This window comes from Corvus kubaryi, unplaced genomic scaffold (genome assembly GCF_017639235.1).
Source record: "Corvus kubaryi isolate FWS band 111438036 unplaced genomic scaffold, C.kubaryi_AGA036_p1.0 split1-37296, whole genome shotgun sequence".
NCBI classification, from domain to species: domain Eukaryota; kingdom Metazoa; phylum Chordata; class Aves; order Passeriformes; family Corvidae; genus Corvus; species Corvus kubaryi.
Window position 1 is genome coordinate 16,525,088 of NW_024582075.1, and position 19,608 is coordinate 16,544,695.

Consider the following 19,608-nt stretch of genomic DNA (forward strand, 5'->3'; position numbering starts at 1 on the left):
CGCAAGTTCTACTTCAAGTCTCATTTCAACAAATATTTTGCTGTCATACACAACAGGTAATGACTTCTGCATGAAATGAAGTAATTAATACTATACACCCTATAAAGCGTTGTATAACAACCATACATACTTCCAATATATTAAACTTTACTTTAGTTTCTTCTTTAGCATAACTGAACATCACAGATAGACGTCATCTCCCTTCTGAAACAGTTTCTGCACTCAAATGATCTATTAAAAGATTTTCAAAATCCTTCAATCTTTCCTGTCTCATTTGCCACTCTGCCTCTATTCTCTTTATTTTCTAACCCATTTTGTGAAACAAAAAATCCTTAAGAAAACCATGGTATTACAGATTAACATAACTGCACGTATAAAAATTGCAGTTAACAGCTTACTTGAGATTTTTATTACATTTATGTCTACATAAAATTAAAATAAAAAAATCTACATAAATGAGAAAGCAGCTGAAGGGCAAAATCAAACTGTTGTCTTTATTAGATGCAAGTCTAACGTTTTTCAGACAAAGCATTTGTAGGCGCCACAGTCAATCAAGATTTCAATGGAAAGCAAAAATGAAAGCATTCATGCACAAAAGGCATGTGTTGTAATTGTGATGTGCAGACAAGATAATGGAAAATATTCTAGCCTTCCTTTAATTTTATCAACTGCTGCCTTGACTTAGACAACCTGTCACATGTAATGTATTATTTTATTATTTTAATTATTCAATTCATTCAATTAATTCAGGAGGCATCTGGCCATCGGAGCTAACCTTCTTGAACAAACTACCTTTTTTTGCCTTCAAATGTTGCACTCATGCAAAAATATTTTCACTACACATGCTATTAAGTACAAAGGTCTCATTTACACTATGTTTTATTAATGTTTTCTCTTAAGTGACTTGCAGCCGTGCAGCTTCCTTTATACTTTCACCTTTGTAAGACACCTTACTGTGAAACAGGCTGCATTTTAGAAGGCACCAGTTGCAAAGTCGAAGATCACAGCATGGAAACAGTAAGAAATGGTAATTTTCAGTTTTAAAAAAAAGGTCCGTTATCTTTATCGTTAAGTACTACAGCATTATCTCCTACACTCCATTCGCAGCTATTAGCTGGACCAAAAATATCATGAAAACAATCTACTCACAGAAAAATATCCCAGACTACATTAAAATCAAATATTAAAAACTTAGCTTCACAGACAGTATTTCCTAACTCATCTATCTTATATTGCTGCTACAATAATAATCTCTGTATAAGTACCTAGTTTTCCTACAGAAATGCTGTTTCATTCACTAAATGTAATAGAATAAACACTATTTGAAATTTTATCATCTCTGTTCAGTATCTGACTCTATGGTTTATTTGCTATTTTCTATTCAAAACATAGTACTGAAATAAAAATAATTAAATAATCATCATAAACATGATTCATCAAGGAAGTTTTACATTCACCCCACAGTTCTTTATAACTTACATAATTAAGAGCAGCAGTGGACAATTTACACTGTGCAGATGTGCCCAATTCTGACTAGCACTCAGACATCAAGACCCTGCTCCCCAGTAGAACCTACTGGTTTCTGAAAAACAGTGGGCTTGGAGATTTCCATTTCTCTGATGCTTCATGTCCCATTTCTATTACTGTACTACGCCACCATCAGCAGTAAGAGGGCTGTGCACCTTCAGGCCAGTTTTCTAACATAACACTTTCTTTTTTCATGTAGCAAAACATGTATCTCCAAAAGCTACCTACTTCCTGAATTTGTATACGTTACTCTACTATCTCCAGAAACCAAGGTATTTCAAAAAAAAATCTGAAGGAGCTTTTTTTTGTCTGCAACAAATAATGCCATGCCTCAATACCACTTTACTTTTAGAAATGGGTGAACAAGTGTTACTGAAGCTGCCCATCCCCTTCTCTCACTGAAAATAAAGAAAAATTTGATGCATACTCAACTACTGGACACTTAAACTTGAATGAAGAACACTGCACAGCTGTTATCAAGCAATATGGAATCTGTAACAAATGCCAGAGCAGCCATAAAATCACATGAAAAGTCTATCTACCCAAAGATGTTGCTCCCATCAAATGTCAGAACTGTGTACAGAGAAGCGTTTATATACAGCATGAAAAGTTGGCTTCCTCTGACTAATCTAGTAGCAAATAGTTGCTGCTCCAAGGCTTCCAAAGCCAGGGGCAGTTCCTATGCTCCTCTAACAGATTTCTGTGCCGCTGTGTTCCAATCTCCCTCAGAATCCATGAAAATTTTAGAATCCACCACGGAGAGTACGAAATGCCTACTGTGAAATAAACCATCTCCTTAGGCTTACTTTGAACCTGCCAAGACACTTCACTTGGAGTCTCTACATACACTGGAAAACTCAATGAACAATAACCTTTTGGCCCACTTTGCCCAGTCATCACAGATCTTTACTATACCCCCTTCCCTTTATTTACATTCCTTCTCATTTGGAAGTTAGAGCTTACTAGCAATTATGAAAAGGCAATTTTTTCATCAGTCCTAGTGTCCCTCTCTGAAATTTTTCCAAGTCTCTACTTCTTTTACTCCTATCATTTCTTGTAAAACTAAATTATTGTATCATGCTAAGTCAAAGTCCATTGCCCAGCCTACATGTTCCAATTTGTTTACCAGTGAAAACCAAACAAAGTGTATAAAGGTCTATACTTTGCACTTGAAGAAGAAACTGCAAAGCAAAGAAAATGAGTGGTAACTTTTTCAAACAAAACTATGACGAAATTTAGGAATAGGAAATGTAATTATCCAGGTTGAAATCTGTTCTCCTGAGACATGCTTTTAAGACTGGAAATTCACAGGTCTTTACTTTCACATCTTTAACTGCCTTCCGACTGTTCTCAGCAACAGTTTTATTATAGCTCAGAAAAGAGTCACGCACCTATATAGTAAGAAAAAAAAAATGGGTGTGAAAACAATATGTACACAAATTTTCAGAATTTTGTCCTGATACACAAGATGTAAATATGAACTTTCAATAGCATTCCTTCCCTCTAATTCCATTTCATTAAACACTCCATTCCATAATTCCTTTAATACTTAATAGCAAGCTATAAAACATGAGCTGCCAGGCCAAGAAACATCCCTAAATATTCCCATGTTCATAATTTGCACTCTTAATTTAGAAACAAAAATAGAGATGCAGTATTACTGAAAATAAAACAAACTACTGAGTGAGAATCTTTCTACAGACTAGTGATGTTTATCCCTTAGACCTCAACCTTACAACCGTTATCTCTGCTCCTTCTCCCAAATGTTTCTGCCATCTCTAAATGATAAAAGCCAATACATGCTTTAGCTAAGTGGATCTATATGCCTGTTCAGTAGTCAGCAAGCTGTTCACAAATAAGACCTAGTGTTTCTACATTTTGTCTGCTTACTCTTTCACAGAGGTACTAACCAGGACTCCATCCTCTACCCAACCATCAACTTTGATGAAACTTTTGGAGACTCATCTGTCTTCAACATTTGTATCTCTGTGTCAAATTTGGGTAAGAAGTTAAGACTCAAAAAGTTGCTTATGAAAAGAAGCTAGGACAAGAAAAAGCAAGGGCACAAAGGAGACAAAGACACTAACAATGAAAATCTAATGAACAACAAAATACTAAGCCTCATATTCTCAGCCTGTACCCTCCCCACACAGAGCTGGCACATATTTGTAAGTTTCACTAAGCTAAAAATGCCAGTACAAAATAAAGTTCTATTAGAAAGAAGAAGAAAAAGAAAACAAAAATTTAATTCTTAATTAAAAATTTTAAATTAATTAAAAATTTAATTCCTCAGAGCAATAATAACGTAGACACGTAAAAGTCACAAACATTAAGTAATAAAACAGTAGGTGAGTCAAGAACAATGTTTCTCACTTTCCTGGAGATTTGTCCTTCAAACATCATACATATGGAAATATTGAAAATACTACCTTGAGCTAGTCTTTCAAGCCGTTTCCCATGCTCTGGAGGAATAGCGTACCTATAATTCACATAAAGAAAAGGATTAAATGCTTAAAGACATAATTAATACAAAAACCATCATTCATGTGTGATAAATATCTAATAATACAGAAACCAAAAAGATTAAAGACTGAAACATTACACAGAAAAAAAGTATACCAACATCTAAGGAAAAAATACAGACACTGGGTTTTGGGAGGGCAGGAGTTTGAGGAAAAAAATTAGCTTATTTCTAGTTTAAACATTATATTATGTAGTTCAAAAATGTTACATTCACTATTTAAAGTCATGTACATTGACAATATTTGATATTATTACATCACCACAATTAAAAAAGACACACATACTTTATTTTTCGAAATGAAATGAAAAAATGTAAAGTAAGTCTCATTTATACAAGTTTAACTTCCTTGAATTTCATTATGCTTCACAAGACACAGGGGTTTAACAGAAAAATATGAGCATTAAACATCTCTTTTTTCCTATAAGCAAAAGCTGTGGAATAAAAGGGTTACTTGCCCTTGTAGAATCATTACAATTAAGAGTTTTAAATTATTAAAGAAATAGATTTTCTTTAATTTAAAGAACTGTGCATATCTTAGAACCCCACTGTTCTTACAATAAACTAGTTTTTTTTAAATTCCGCATGCTATCTGCAACGATTCAGCAAAAATACAAAAGAACATGTTATTTTAATGCTTACTGCAGCCAAAAAATAGAAAACTATTGAAAAGCTGTTTCATTTCTGCTTCTCTTTGTTATTAACATATTTACTGCACTTCATGGATTTACTGTATGTTTTAATTAGGATTTATTATTGACTTTAACTGCTTTAATATGTGATATAAAAGGCTTTTGTTTCAGTTTACTGTTGCAATAACACCGGATTGATTCTTCTCTATAAAAAAAATATGGTTCAGAAAAGAAGAAAATGTATATTCAGCTGTATAAAATAATCCAAATCCACACTGTTAAATTAAGTAAACATAGAGCCTTTTACTACACTGCGAACACATTTCATTCATCAGCCCTGAAAACTCACTCAGAAAAACAAGCAATAAACATCCCCGTACCTCAAGTTGTTATTTGCACACACATTACAATTCTACTCTATTACAACTGAAACACCTGCATAGAAGGAAGACCATTACAGAAGTCAGTGCAAAACACATGCATACTAACAACCCACTCCAAATGGTATTAAACAGAGACTTTCAGCTTACTATGCTCAATGTTTGCAGTTTTAATCAGAATTTTGCCGTCTCATAAAAATGCATTTTGTTTCTCTCCATTTGTACTTCCAAAGTGTTTGTGACCATTTTTCACACCATATTACACATGCACCCATGTATCCATACCAATCTAAACTACGTTTGCCATCCTTCACACTCTATCAGAGAAAAATGCTTTGTATAGCATTAGATACTATATTGTATGTCTTTAAATACACAACTCCATAAAGCAAAACATGAACAGATACTGTTTATGTCTAACAAAAAAACCTCAAAACTAAATACTGTGCTTTACTTTACTTGACTCTAATTGAACTGGTGCTCCTCCTAAAATGTTACTTCTTCAAAAGTACAAGTTAATAACAATATGGAGCCACATGCTTCCATTTGTACACATAAACATGTCAATATTACAAAAATACAAAAGTGAACCAAGCTCTCAGTAAGTCTTTTGGAAAGACAGTGCATAGTTTAACTGGACTACAGCTATTTATTTAGCTAATCTAAAATTACAAAGCAATACAATACATTCAATGCAAGTAGCTGCTTTTCATGATAGTCTTCACTTGGGTTGTGTGGTAACATCTGCTACTCAATCCTTTACTTCTTCCCACTGTTGCAATTGCTTGTTCCTCACAGCTAAGACAAGCACTGAGGAATGGAGACAGATGACCCTTTGTGCCATCACACACTAGGAGTGCCAAAGTCACTCTCAAGACAGTTCAGGCTTGGTTCCTAACACAATTTTTTAGAAACTGAGCTTAGCACATGTGCACCTGCCCTGCATGGTGAACGACATGAATATTGCTGGATTCTCGGTCTACTCTACATTAAACAAAAAGCTCTCAAATTCAAATGACCAAGTCAGAGAAAAAAAATTCACTCTTAGTCTCAACAGCTAGTTTATACGAGAATTTGAGCAGTTAAAAGCTTTTATAAAAATATCTTCAGCTTGTGTCCAGCTTTCTTTTAGCCACGTTACCAAACAGCCACTAACATTTGTTTGACTTCTCACATATCCAGTCCAGTCCAGACACCTTCAAAGCAAATGCAATGGACATTAAATGGTAAATCACTAAGATGCGAAAAGAGTGTTTCTTAGATAACAAGCAAATAAAAAGCAAAAAGTTAAGACAGAAAAGGAAATGACGACACTAACTAGATCTTAATTTTACCAGTTCACAAAGACATACTTTGTAAAGTATGAAGAGTCCTGTTCATTGCTAGTCATACTACAAGGATAGAAAAAATACGGTACATCTACTATTGTTCAAAAACATCTTCTGAAATGTGTCTTAGTTCAGCAAATCAAGGATACTGACTATAAGATAACTACAAATAAGTAATAAATATTAAACTTAAGTCATTAACTGGTAATTCTGAAACATTTTTTCATGTATGTTTTCAAGATTAATGCTTCTACACTATTTTTCAGTGTGATTTAACTAATTGCACCAAAAACAATGAATCGTTGCTTTACTGTGCGAAAACTACTCAGCCAACCAAGATGATCATCACACAAGCAGCCTCTTCTGTCCACCCAATCATTCTCAAGTCAGTGACTGTTGAGGAATGGTCAGAGGATCAGGGACACGGGTCCCTGGAAGAGCTGTACAAGCAAACACCTTTTTAGCTTGACATAAGCAGGCCTCTTGCTAACTGCAAAAAAAGGAAATCGTGAGAACAGAAATCATGAGAATAAAGAAAGAAGGCAGGGACACAAACACAGTGTTCTTGACAATCCTGTTACAGATAAACAACAGGACATGCTGACAAGATGTACTGACCATGAGAGATGAGGAAGAACCCTGATTTCCCAAAATCGCAACATTAGCAATACGTGCAAAATGTAGCTTTTTACCCAGCGTCAATAGAGAAGTGACAAGTATGCATATTTGAGTGTATAAAAGCAAAGCCTGAATTTCAATAAACTGAAGCTTGCATTATCAATCACACTGATTGTCTGCATGTCTTCCCTCGCTGGAGTCAACATCATGGCACCTGAACAGGGACGGCTCTTATCTCATTCTCACTGACTGAAGCGAGAGACCGGAGAAGCACCAGTAGCAGCGACCAGAGGGCAGAAGATCGGCAGCTGCAGGCAAGCATCTGATCCGTGCCTGGACTGACCTACAGGGGGGTCCATCGTCCGGCTGACGAGGGCTAACCTGAAAAGGCTGCACAACTCCTGTCGACAGGGAAAGTGTTAGGACACAGGTATGGAAACAGAGGTGGCCCTTGATTTATTTTTACGCTTTTTAGAAAAGCGCGGAGTTAAAGAGATAAACCTTTGTAAGGATTTAAATGGGTTAGTGGCGTTCGGAAAAAAGCAAGGGTTCTTTAAGGACCCAGGATCATTTTTTCACGAACACCAATGGCAAGAATATGGTGCTTGTTTATGGAATCTAGTTATAGACAATAATAAAGAAGCTAAAAAGTTAATGAAGCCATGGAGAGCAGTAACTAATTGCCTTAAGCAGTATCATGTTGAAAAACAGGTAGCAGCAGTTGCAACTGCCCACGTAGAAGGGAAAGACCCCCCACCTGGCATGATGTCATTAGGAAGTGATTATGCTGCTGTGCCTCCAACAATGAACACTATAACTGTTCGACCTCCTACAGAGAAAGCTGAGATATCAGGGGGAACAACAGGGGAAGGGTCCAAACCCAAGCCCACTGCTCCTCCCTTGGAGGAGGAAAGTGAGCTATCAGAAAGTGAGGAAGAAGAACTAGAGCAGGAAGCAACCAGATACCATAAAAGTCTTGTTACTACTAACAGCATTGGTAGCAAAGGAAAAATTAAGGCATGCCAAATCCCAAGTACAAGAGTTAATCGAGTTAATTGGAGGCAAATAGCAAAAGCAGCTCTTGAGCATAAAGACTATGAACTCGTAGAATCTATCGGAGATCCTTTAGCTTTCCCCGTAATTTATCAGATGGATAGAGAAGGTATAGCAGGAGAGTATAATCTCGTGGACTGGAAGTTGTTAACTCAGCTACAAGGCACAGTCAGTGAGTCAGGGCTGCACAGTGAACCAGCTAAGCAAATGTTAAACTATGTATGGGGAAGTGGGATTCTTTGCCCAGAAGATATTAAAACTATTGTCAGAATGATTATGACTCCGTCACGATTAATGTTGTGGCAGGTACATTAGAATCGGCTCTGTGATGCCTCTGCTAACACACCCCATGACCCACCAAGACCCTTTAAACGGGGTCACAGTGGAGCAGCTTATGGGTGTTGGGCAGTTTGCCAGAGTTGAAATGCAAGTACAAGTGGGGCCAGAAAGATTATTGGAAGCTATGCGACTTGCACAGCAAGCTATGTCCTATATAAAAACAACACCCCCTCAGCCCTCCTACCTATCGATCAAGCAAGGAAGGGACGAGTCATTTGCAAGCTTTGTTGATAGAGTTACTAATGCTATAAACAATTCTGATGTACAAGAATGGATGAAAGGAGCATTGTTAAGACAGTGCATAATAGAAAATTGTAACTCTGCCACCCGATCCATAATAGTTACATTGCCAGCAGACGCACCAGTAGAACTGATGCTAGACAGAATGAGCCGAGTACCAGTAGGGCCACACGCAATGCTTGTGGAAGCTGTTAAAAAGTTAGGGAAAGATCTAGTGCACGCCCAAAACCAAGCTTTTGCAGCCCCCACCCCACTGAAAGGAGCAGAAGCACCGAGAAGTGGGAAAGTCTGCAACAAGCCCATGCATTAGTGCATGAACAACTAAGCCAAGGACATTTGCAACCATCTACGAGTCCATGGAATACTCCTATCTTTGTGATCAAAAAGAAATCAGGAAAGTATCGATTATTGCATGATTTGCGTGCCATTAATGCTCAAATGCAAGCCATGGGAGCCCTGCAACCTGGTCTTCCCAACCCCGCAGTTGTGCCCAAGAACTGGCATTTGTTAATAGTAGATTTAAAAGACTGCTTTTTTACTTTGCCGTTGTATCCTAATGACATGCCTCGTTTTGCCTTCACCCTCCCTGCTATAAACAGGGAAGGACCTGCGTCTCGATATGAGTGGACAGTGCTTCCACAAGGGATGAAAAACAGCCCCACCTCGTGTCAAATGTATGTTGATGCTGCATTAAAGCCAGTTCAGACACAGTGGCCAAAAACTATTATTTATCATTACATGGATGACATCCTTGTCACTCAGCCAGACCCAATTACCCCCCAACACGAACTTTTGCTTACTAATCAGCTAAAACAGTATGGCTTGATTTTTGCACCAGAAAAAGTTCAGCGTACACCTGTTTGGAAGTATTTAGGGTGGAGCACTACCAAAGCGCAAATCAAGCCACAAAAATTAACAATTCAAACTAATATTAAGACCCTGCAAGATGCACAAAAACTCATGGGTGACTTGCAGTGGTTACGGCCAGTCGTAGGCATCAGTAATGAAGACCTAGAGATACTGAGATCTCTGCTGAGAGGGACTGATCCCTCTTTGCCAGTTCAGCCCACATCAGAACAAATCGATACTACCCAGCATATCAGTACTGTTATTGCAGATAGAGCAGTTGATCATATGGATGCTGATCTCCCAGTCAATTTTACGGTCCTCCACAGAGAGAGTCAACTTATCGGTGCACTGACTCAGTGCAAAAAGAAAAAGGGGGAGCAAGTTAGGGTCCTGGAATGGATGTTTACAAGCCTACAGCCCAAAATAACATTGCAATAAAAAATCGACAATGTAGCAGAATTAGTACAGAAAGGCCGCAACCGCATAATACAAGTCACTGGACAAGAGCCAGGAACGATTTATTTGCCAATGAAACGAGATGAGCTCGATTGGTACTTGCAACACTCTCAAGCTCTACAAATCAGCCTGCTAAGCAATGCCCAGCAAATTGAAGTACAGCCGCTTAAAGCCCCTGTACTGAAATGGATGGCTCAGCATACATGGATTCAGATCCCTAAAAGAAGTAAACAACCACTCCAAGGAGCAGTAACAGTGTTCACCAACACCGGAAAGAAGTCTCGGCGAGCAGCTGCGACGTGGCGAGTTTAAGGTCAATGGTGTCATCAGATACTAGAGGCTGAACCTGGAGACTCTTTGCAGACCCTTGAATTAGCTGCAGTGGTCTGGGCATTTAAGCGGTGGTTGACTGTTAAGCTCAACGTAGCGTCAGACTCTTTATACGTTGCTGGCATCGTAGAACAAATAGAGGATGCTAGGATAAGGGACATAAGCAACAAGCGCTTATTTGAGCTGCTGCGTCAGCTCCAATCAGCCATTGGTCAGAGAACGTGTGCCTATCCTATAATACACATCAGGAGTCACAAATGGACAGAGGACCTGGGCAAAGGGAATGCTTATGCAGATCAGTTAGTCTCAATGACAGTACCACTGAGTGAGTTTGCAAAGGCACAAGAAGCCCATAGCACATTCCACCAGAATGCCAGAGGCCTTCATAGACAGTTTGATGTTACTATGGAGGAAGCTAAGAGAATAATACGGGCATGTCCTACACGTAGCCATCATGGTCCGGGCCTCGGTATTGGGGTTAATCCCCGAGGCTTACGCCCGAACGAAATATGGCAAATGGATGTGACCCATGGTCCCGAATTTGGCAGACTGAAGTACATGCATGTCACCATAGACACTTGCAGCAAGTTTATATGGGCATCATTTTCTGTTACTAGCCCAAGGCCATGGTTGTGAAGATTTTGAAGGAATGTGCTGTATGAATTTATCCGACCATTCCCGATCGATTCACAGGCAGATAAAATGAATTGCATCAATTAACCACACAATTGCAAAAAGAAGACAGTTTTGGCTTAGAGGGATGGTTGAAATCCCTGGGCTTAGGGCCATGGTTAGTTTCACTGGTACAACACTTGATCACCGTAGGACTACTAATATTATTCATAATAGTGTGCTTACCTTGCCTGTGCCAATGCTTCCAAAGAATGATATACTACATCTGTGACTAACCAGGTATTATTGCTTGTACAAAACGAAAAAGGGGGAATTGTTGAGGAATGGTTAGAGGATCAGGGACACAGGTCCCTGGAAGAGCTGTACAAGCAAACACCTTTTTAGCTTGACATAAGCAGGCCTCTTGCTAACTGCAAAAAAAGGAAATCGTGAGAACAGAAATCATGAGAATAAAGAAAGAAGGCAGGGACACAAACACAGTGTTCTTGACAATCCTGTTACAGATAAACAACAGGACATGCTGACAAGATGTACTGACCATGAGAGATGAGGAAGAACCCTGATTTCCCAAATCGCAACATTAGCAATACGTGTAAAATGTAGCTTTTTACCCAGCGTCAATAGAGAAGTGACAAGTATGCATATTTGAGTGTATAAAAGCAAAGCCTGCATTTCAACAAACTGAAGCTTGCATTATCAATCACACTGATTGTCTGCATGTCTTCCCTCGCCGGAGTCAACATCAAGTGACCAGAAACAGAATGTGAAACAATTTGAGTTCCATTCTTCCAATGCCACGTGTATGCACAGATAATGGTTAACAGCATCAGTTGCAAGCAAATTTAGTGTGATGCTAAATACTTAATCAAACTACTTCTCTAAATCCCATGTTATATATACAGACAAGGTAAAAACAGCTGATGTTTTTTCCTGCAGATTGGTATTTTTAAAATTCAAAAGCTGCAAACCCATGAAGTGTTTTTACAACTAAACATCATTAGTTTTTTTCAAAATTAACCGTATTCATTGGTTTTATAATTGGCGACAACTTGCAACATTCACATTGTATCAAAATAATGCTATCTAACTCCAGGCATTGAGCTCAGAATCACATGACCCTTTTACTAGCAACTGACGTACTCTATTTAGATGGTTCATATTTATTATACATAAACCTGATAAATACCTTTTCAAAATACAAGCAAATTTAAATTTCATAAACTTAATTTAGGAAGCTAACACATTTTTTGTTTTGAGAGGGGGAAATTTGAAAGTCTGTTGGTACCTAAAAATTTTCCTATTCAATCTAAATATTTTAAGAAACACAATCCTTTTCCACAAGGGAAAAACAAGACAATCAAAATTTCTCCTTTTCTTCTAATCCCTGTGTAAAGTTCTGCCACTTTGTGAAGAACATTGAAACTATCAAATGGTTGCTCTGTTTCAAGCACAATAACCCATCTGGGCTACTGACAAACCACTGTATTATTTGATTATAGATACTTTTTTACAACCAGAATCCCTATTTGATTACAGTCATCTCTGTGACTCATAATATTTCTAATTTTTATGACAGTTTTCAGCAAGATGTCTGACTAACCACTGTAGCTTTACACATTATTCCCATTTCTGTCATACAGGTTTGACTTCTCTGTAGTTTTCTGCGTGTTTTGTTTCCTAGACATAAACCCTAACTAGGAAACACGTCCATTCTGTCAATGGTATGCAACTTTTGCAAAGCTACCAAGATTCTTCCTCTTATGCTGAACTTTGCATCACCTGGCCAGATTTTGACTAGTTTTTGTCAGCTGCTGATCACACAGAAAGTTCTATTAATCCTTCCCCAGAAGGCCCTGTAAGACCTAGCTGAGTCTTTCTAAATCCATTTACCTTACTGCCGCATCTGTTCTTAAATCATGCAATGTTACCATCAGTCTGCTTTTCCTTCTTCACATTTTTTGTCTATGATTTTGTCTAATACTAATATCAGAACACCATCCATTTTTATCCCATCATAACCCCATTACTATTTCCCCAGCTATTGAGATTCACAATCTGGAAGCCTTCACAAGAAATTTTTTAAAGACTTCCACAACCTCTACTGTGTAATAACTATGTATCTTTCCTGATTTTACACCTCATTATGCAAGGTGAAAAAGTGTTGGTACACATTCTACACTAGCAAATCCATAAAAACAGATTCTAGTTACGGCAATCAAGAGTTAACAGTAACGTTGCTCATAGTATAAATTTTAGACAACCTAGAGATCAGATTCCACTGGAATCATGAACAGAATTCCTGAACCTAAATCCCTGCTTTATTTTGAATGTCACGATAGATTTATTCCCTCTTACAACCTAAATAAACTGTCAGGTCCAGTCTCACTCTCCTAATCCATCTAATTTTGGCTGTCTAAGCATTTTCTCTTCAACAACCTGGTCTCTTTTTCTTGACATTGTCACAAAGATGGAACCATCACCTCTTTCTGTAGTATTTATTCCTGTTTACTTTATGACTCACCAACCCTGCAAGGCATTTCGTGATTTATGAAAGACATTACTAAACAGGAGAGTTTTTTAACATAATGTATTGTGTCTTGTCATTTTCAGTCTTCAGAAAAGCTAGGAAGCAAAGACCAGATGGAATGTCACAGAAAACATACAAATTGATATTTAAATTATTGTTTGTATCATACTGTAAGTTTTCACTGTGACCCTTTCAAGGGAAAAGTAAAAACCTAGTTCTTCGTGCAAAAAAGAATTCAGGCCTCCACCATTAGATATAAAACGTGAACAAAATGAGCACAATATTTTAAAATACTACTTTCTAAAGTAAAGTAATATATTCTCTACACACCTCTTCTTCTTCAAAATAAATTATAAAAAAAATTTGTGCTATTATTATTATACTTTAAATACCCACAGTGCCATGAAAATAATTACTTTCACCGTGCCTAAGAAATATTTCCACATATTCTTTACTATTCTTCCTCAAGAAGATTTAAATCATCTCAATATTTAAAAGAATTCAACATCACTGTTTTTCACAAGTCAGGTAATCATAACAAAGTGTAAGCCTTCGTTTCAGATATTTAAGAAATCCAGAATTATTTTCAAAAAATGTGAATATCTTATTCAGATTTTTTTTAATTTATAAATTTATAATGTAAATTGAAGCATTATCCATATTGTACCCAAGGATATAGTACATATATTAATAGTGTAACATTTCTACTAGTAACAAAAGTCTGGTCTATGCTAAGCGTTAATTTCCAAGAGCACTTTAATTGTTTAACATGAAAAAATTCCTCAAATAACACAAAACAAAAATTAATTATCTTTAGTCAAGACCTATACCCCGAAATAATAAATACAATAGAAGAAAATACTTAACAACGAATTCAAGAGTGAAGAAATTTTTAATGTTAGTAAGCAGTTTAAAATACCATTACAAAATATGTCAATATCAAGAGATAACAATTAATAAGCCACACCATCAGTCACACCAATGCTTTCTCTCGTTAATAAGACTTTTTCTAAGAAATTGTGACGTAAAATGAGGTACGATCTTCAAGGCACCTTCCCCCTCAGAATGCAAAGAGAAAATTGCAGTAAAAATTCTTGCCTAATAGCAAGTAATTTTAAGTCTCCCTCCAGAAATATCTTTCTCCAACATACCCCAATCTCTTCTGCCCTTTATATTATTCTATTTCAGAGCTTCTAAGTTCAAGTTCCTTCTTCTCCTTCAAAATATTTCCTCTTTATCAGTATTTCTTCTATATTTTTGCAAGACAAAGAAAAATCTATAAAATGAACATATGTATTACACAAATGTATACATAAACATCTAAACAGATGTAAACCTGATTTCATAAGTTAGCAGACACACTTTTTCCCCGTGTTTCATATGAGGCAGTCAATGAAGGAATCAGTATACACAGTATAGAACTAACTTCTCCGCATAAGTCTTGAAAGTAAAAGTGCAGAGTGTAAGAAATAGTGCAAGTTAACCTATGCCTAAACACTGCAGAAGGCTTCAAACTCTTTTATAAAGACTGCTACAGCAGTTAGACTCAGCTGTGGCTCTCAGATGGTAGTGGCTGTCCTTTCACAATTCAGAGAAAATATGCTCCATGTTAGTTCTCTGTAAGACCAACACGTCTCTTGAAGAACCACATGTACACCCAGTAAAACCCGACAACATGTATTGCTACTGTGTATGTCAGGTTATTTGGTTTCACAAAGGATGCTTTGTCAAATCAGTTAAATTTAAGAGCAGAGAAGATCTCTACTATCTGTATCATAAGACTGAGCTCCTGCCCCACTTTCTTGAATATTATACTAATATCACATTAACACATAACACATCTTACTTATAAATGAACAGCTTTAGCATAAGTTATTGCAGCATTCTTCCATTAAAAGGCACATGTGTAACACCAAATAAATCTTAAGCTTTCACTCAACTTTTTAATAATGCTACATTTCTTAAAAATATGGGCCAACATGGTGCAGAAAATGTATTCATATCCACCACTATTTCTCCAAAATATCAAGAGGACAATGTTTAATGATTTTGTTCATTAGAAGCATAAACAAGTATGTGTAAACCAGAAAAGCATTTATCCTGTTATCAACTCATACCTCCTTCAAAAATACTTAAAGAAGCTTTCCTAGCTTCTTCCCATTGTGTCTTCCCATTCAGAGTTTAAGTAAATGTCTCTACTACTTGGAATGTCACAATATGCAGTGAGTTTTTCTTCAAATAGCACTTTTTAAATTCCTAAGAAGCAAGAAACATCCTATTACTTACATTTGTCCTATCATCTTGGAACATTTTGGAATCATCTATCTTTACATCCATTTTTTTAAAAGATATTGATGTTATGGTTAACAAGACTTTCCATACATTTAATTCTATCAAAGCAGAAATCTCACATATCTATGTATTTAATTTATCAATTTCAAACATGGACGCGCATTACTACAATAGGTGGTACTCACCTTCTCTGCCATAACTCAGGAGATCCACTACATAAGCAAAGCAGGTAAATATAAAGCAGTGACGAAGAGTGAGCATCTGACTAATTTACCACACTCATAGTATAAATATATGATCGGTATTTGAATTTTGTATGGGTAATAAAAAAACAATGATGTTTTATGGAATTACGAGCTACACATTTTCTGTCCAAGTCTGGACGACTAGAAACTGCCAGAATTGAACTATGCATAACTTATCTTCTGCATATCTTTCTAATGATTTTACATTCTCTTCACAGGTATTTTGAAAAAAAAAAAAATTTATGATCAAAAGGAATATATTTGTCTTATATACTTGGGATACATGTATATCACAATGTTTTAAACCAACTTGTTTATTAAGGCTGTTCAACGAAAAATCTAAGATTACGGAGAAAGGATAGTAGAAGTTTCATATACAGGAAGTACCTTTAGCCCTGAATCTTACCTCCCACTGGTCCAGCTGAGTTAACAGTAGAGAATATGACTCTGATTCAAAGAAGAAATTAAATGCATGTTACATACAAAATATGGTAGGTAGTCCCAAAGGGCAACAGAACCAAAGAAACTGATTTCAAAGAGCTCTTTCCTAAGTTCCTCCAATAGTCTTGGGGTTCCCAACACATCAAACTGCTCATATTGTATCTTTCAAATATTTTTCTGTTGAACTTGAGTAAGTCTTAGATACTTATTTTTCCTTTAATATCAAAGAATACATTGGTGTGATTTCATAGCATTCTGAGTTTAAAAAAAAACCCTCACCAAACTACTATCTTAGCTTTTTAGTAGTTTACCATTGTGAAGCAATTGTAACCCATCTGCTCAGTTTAGTCAGCTGAAATAAAGACATCATCTAAAAAAAAAAATTAACTTGCCATGACTTTGGCTCCCCGAAATGGAGATAATTAATACTGTAGAGATCCATGTCTTCGGTGTGCCATGCAAATGTTGTTTTCCACATGCCAAAATAGAGATATGGTGTATTTACACCTTCAATAGAAATTCCACACTCTTCTCCTACAACATCCAATATTGTATTAAGATGGGCAATATTCCATTCCTCAATACCCTGAAAGAGACACATAATAAATATATTACTAAGCTCATAAAGCAATGCAATTTTATATAACAGTCCCAGTCAAAAGATACACACTTGATCTAGTTTTTCAATATGCCCATACATATTTGTAAACACTTCAGAAGACAGTTGAAGTTACTTGAGGAAAAATTCTCTTGACCTTAGTATTAGGTAAGTCTGAGATGTTCAGAGCAGAGAACATAGCAATGTCCTATCTGGTTTACACTTCTACATCAAATCTAACATGGATTGAAACATCATAGACCATACTATATACAAAAAGGTACACAAAAAAATAGAAGTAATAGCTGCAGACAAAACCTTTGATGAGTTGACAGCTGGAAGTCACAAAGTTTCACTGGGCCTATCTAAGCTTTTTTATTACTTACAAAGTAATACCAAATAGTATGAAAAAACTGTTTAAAAAATTTTTACATGCATACATTGACCATTTCTCTGAAAAGTACAACAACTATAATGATTACTTCACTTCACCTGTATTTCTAATCATAATGATGTACTACATAAGACATATACCACAGAAGAAATCTATTGATTTAATGGGAGTTAAGCTGTTTTCTTATGCTATTGCCCATAAAATTTGTGTATTAAAAGTCATTCAGAAAGCAATACATCTAGTTTTTGTTGTACTTCAGATTCAACTGCAAAGTGCAGTTCTAATTTCAGGTAATACAGCATGTAAGAGACAGTATAACCAAGATCAAAGCTACAAAATTGAAGAGAAAAAAATTAGACTTCACTATAAGAGCAATTATTAACGCCTCCGGGGAAGACATTAGATGGTGCTCAAGCAGTCAGAAAACCAAGAAATATACTCAAAACTATTAAAAACTCAATTCAGCCAAGTTTTATTGGGAAGACAGCCTCTAAGCACACTTAACCATGCAGTGCTCTGCCCTACACCCTCCCTGAACCTACAGTTCTGGTAATCTTACTCACTGGGGGACAAACTGATGGCAGACTGCAGTCCTGATGCAGCTGATTAAGACTAAGTAACATGATGATACTTAATAGCTGGACAGCTGCAATACTAAGAATACAGGTTAAAGCAAGAAGCAATGAAAATTTAATACTCTCAGTTTTTGTTTCATTTGTTTTTTGACATTTTTATGTCAAGCATGATATATATGAAGCAGCTAGAATTGATGGACAAGAAGGTAATGTCTATGTGAAGTTCAGACTTCTCATGGAACAAGCACTTCTAACAGCCTGCTTTGACTGTTCCACTTATTAAGAAATACTGAGTTATTTGGAATTTTACAAAGGAGTAAAGGATGTTTATAGAATGATTTTATTTCAGACAGCATTTTTTCTTCTTTTAAAATGGAAGTCTTGGGTTTGATGCATTTGTGAAACAAAAGCACTTGAAATTTTAAAAGTAAAAAAAAATAAAATTAATATCCTAATAAAAGAAAACAACACCAGTCTGAACTCAAACAATAGATGCTGGTAAAATCTGCACCTTTCAAATATAAAAAGTGGCAGCAGCAACTTAATACACCTGTAAAATAAAAAATTTGAAGAAATAGTTTTTCGGTAATAAGTCCTCAAACTAATTTACAGATTCTATTTTTTTAAATCACATTAAATTTGTATCTGTTTACAAATTTTGCATTTCATTTGGAGAAACAAATTAATATAGCAAACTAAGACCAATGATTCAAGCACAAACACATGTACAGGATTAGAAGAAAACAATAAATACTTGTAAAAATCACCTGCTCATCAATCAATCTAGGCAGTTACTATGACAGTGGCCAAACAGTGCCAGTATTGCAGCAATTTACACTTGAAGGTTTCTTCAGACAGATGTGTTATCTTTTTCTATTCCATGGGCTTTTTTACCCATTATTCATCCCATAGCAACCTTTCACCCATATAAGCTTCTAGCAACCCTAACGTTCTGAAATCTTAGTCTTCTACTAAGAATTAAGTAACAGCTAAGAGAATATCTTTTTTTTAACAACACATCTCATCTTTGCACACTCTGTTAAGTCACATCACAACTAGTCATCAAACAAAAGCAAATCCTACCATGGGGACCAATCCTAGAAAAAATAATTGCTTCAAAATACCAAACATAACAAATAAACAATCCACAACTTCTACACTCAAGATGAATGAGCTATTTCCTTTTCCTAAAGGCTATTTTGGAGAAGTATTCTTAGCTCAAAAGGAAATGTTCACTGAAACTGGCCAAAACACTAAAATCACACTGATTCATTTCAACTCCTCCTAATTTCCTTAGACTTAAAACAAAAAATCAATTTCATATTTATGCCTAGATTGTTACCACTTATTGTTACAAATTATTAAAGGTGTTACTTTATATTTTTACTTTATGCTTTATGTATACAAAGTATATTTTTGCAGGTTATGCCATATTTAATAATTGTTGGAACAGCACTACATATATTACTTTAGCATAACACATAACTGGTAGCTTCTTACAAATACATTTAGATATTATCATCCATTCAATATTAGGAAAATACAAAATATTTACTCTCCTCAGAATATCACAATACTATCAGAATATTAGAATAATTTCAAAGGAATATGTCAAGATACTATTTCTAAT

At 36.0% G+C, this 19,608-nt stretch overlaps 1 protein-coding gene across 9 annotated transcripts in view; it reads right to left on the reverse strand.

Moving 5' to 3' along the window:
• The window catches only part of KDM4C (lysine demethylase 4C), a 290,549-nt gene that overhangs the window by 243,813 nt on the left and 27,128 nt on the right, over window positions 1-19,608 (reverse strand). For all 9 annotated transcript variants that reach the window (XR_006013641.1, XM_042013234.1, XM_042013232.1 and 6 more), the window contains exons 5-6: window positions 16,804-16,997; window positions 3,957-4,006 (exon numbers count right to left, since the gene is read on the reverse strand). Coding sequence is in view for 8 of the 9 variants with exons in the window: in XM_042013234.1 (XP_041869168.1) it covers window positions 3,957-4,006; window positions 16,804-16,997 (244 nt within the window). In the remaining variant the exon portion in view is untranslated. The remainder of the gene's footprint in view (window positions 1-3,956; window positions 4,007-16,803; window positions 16,998-19,608) is intronic.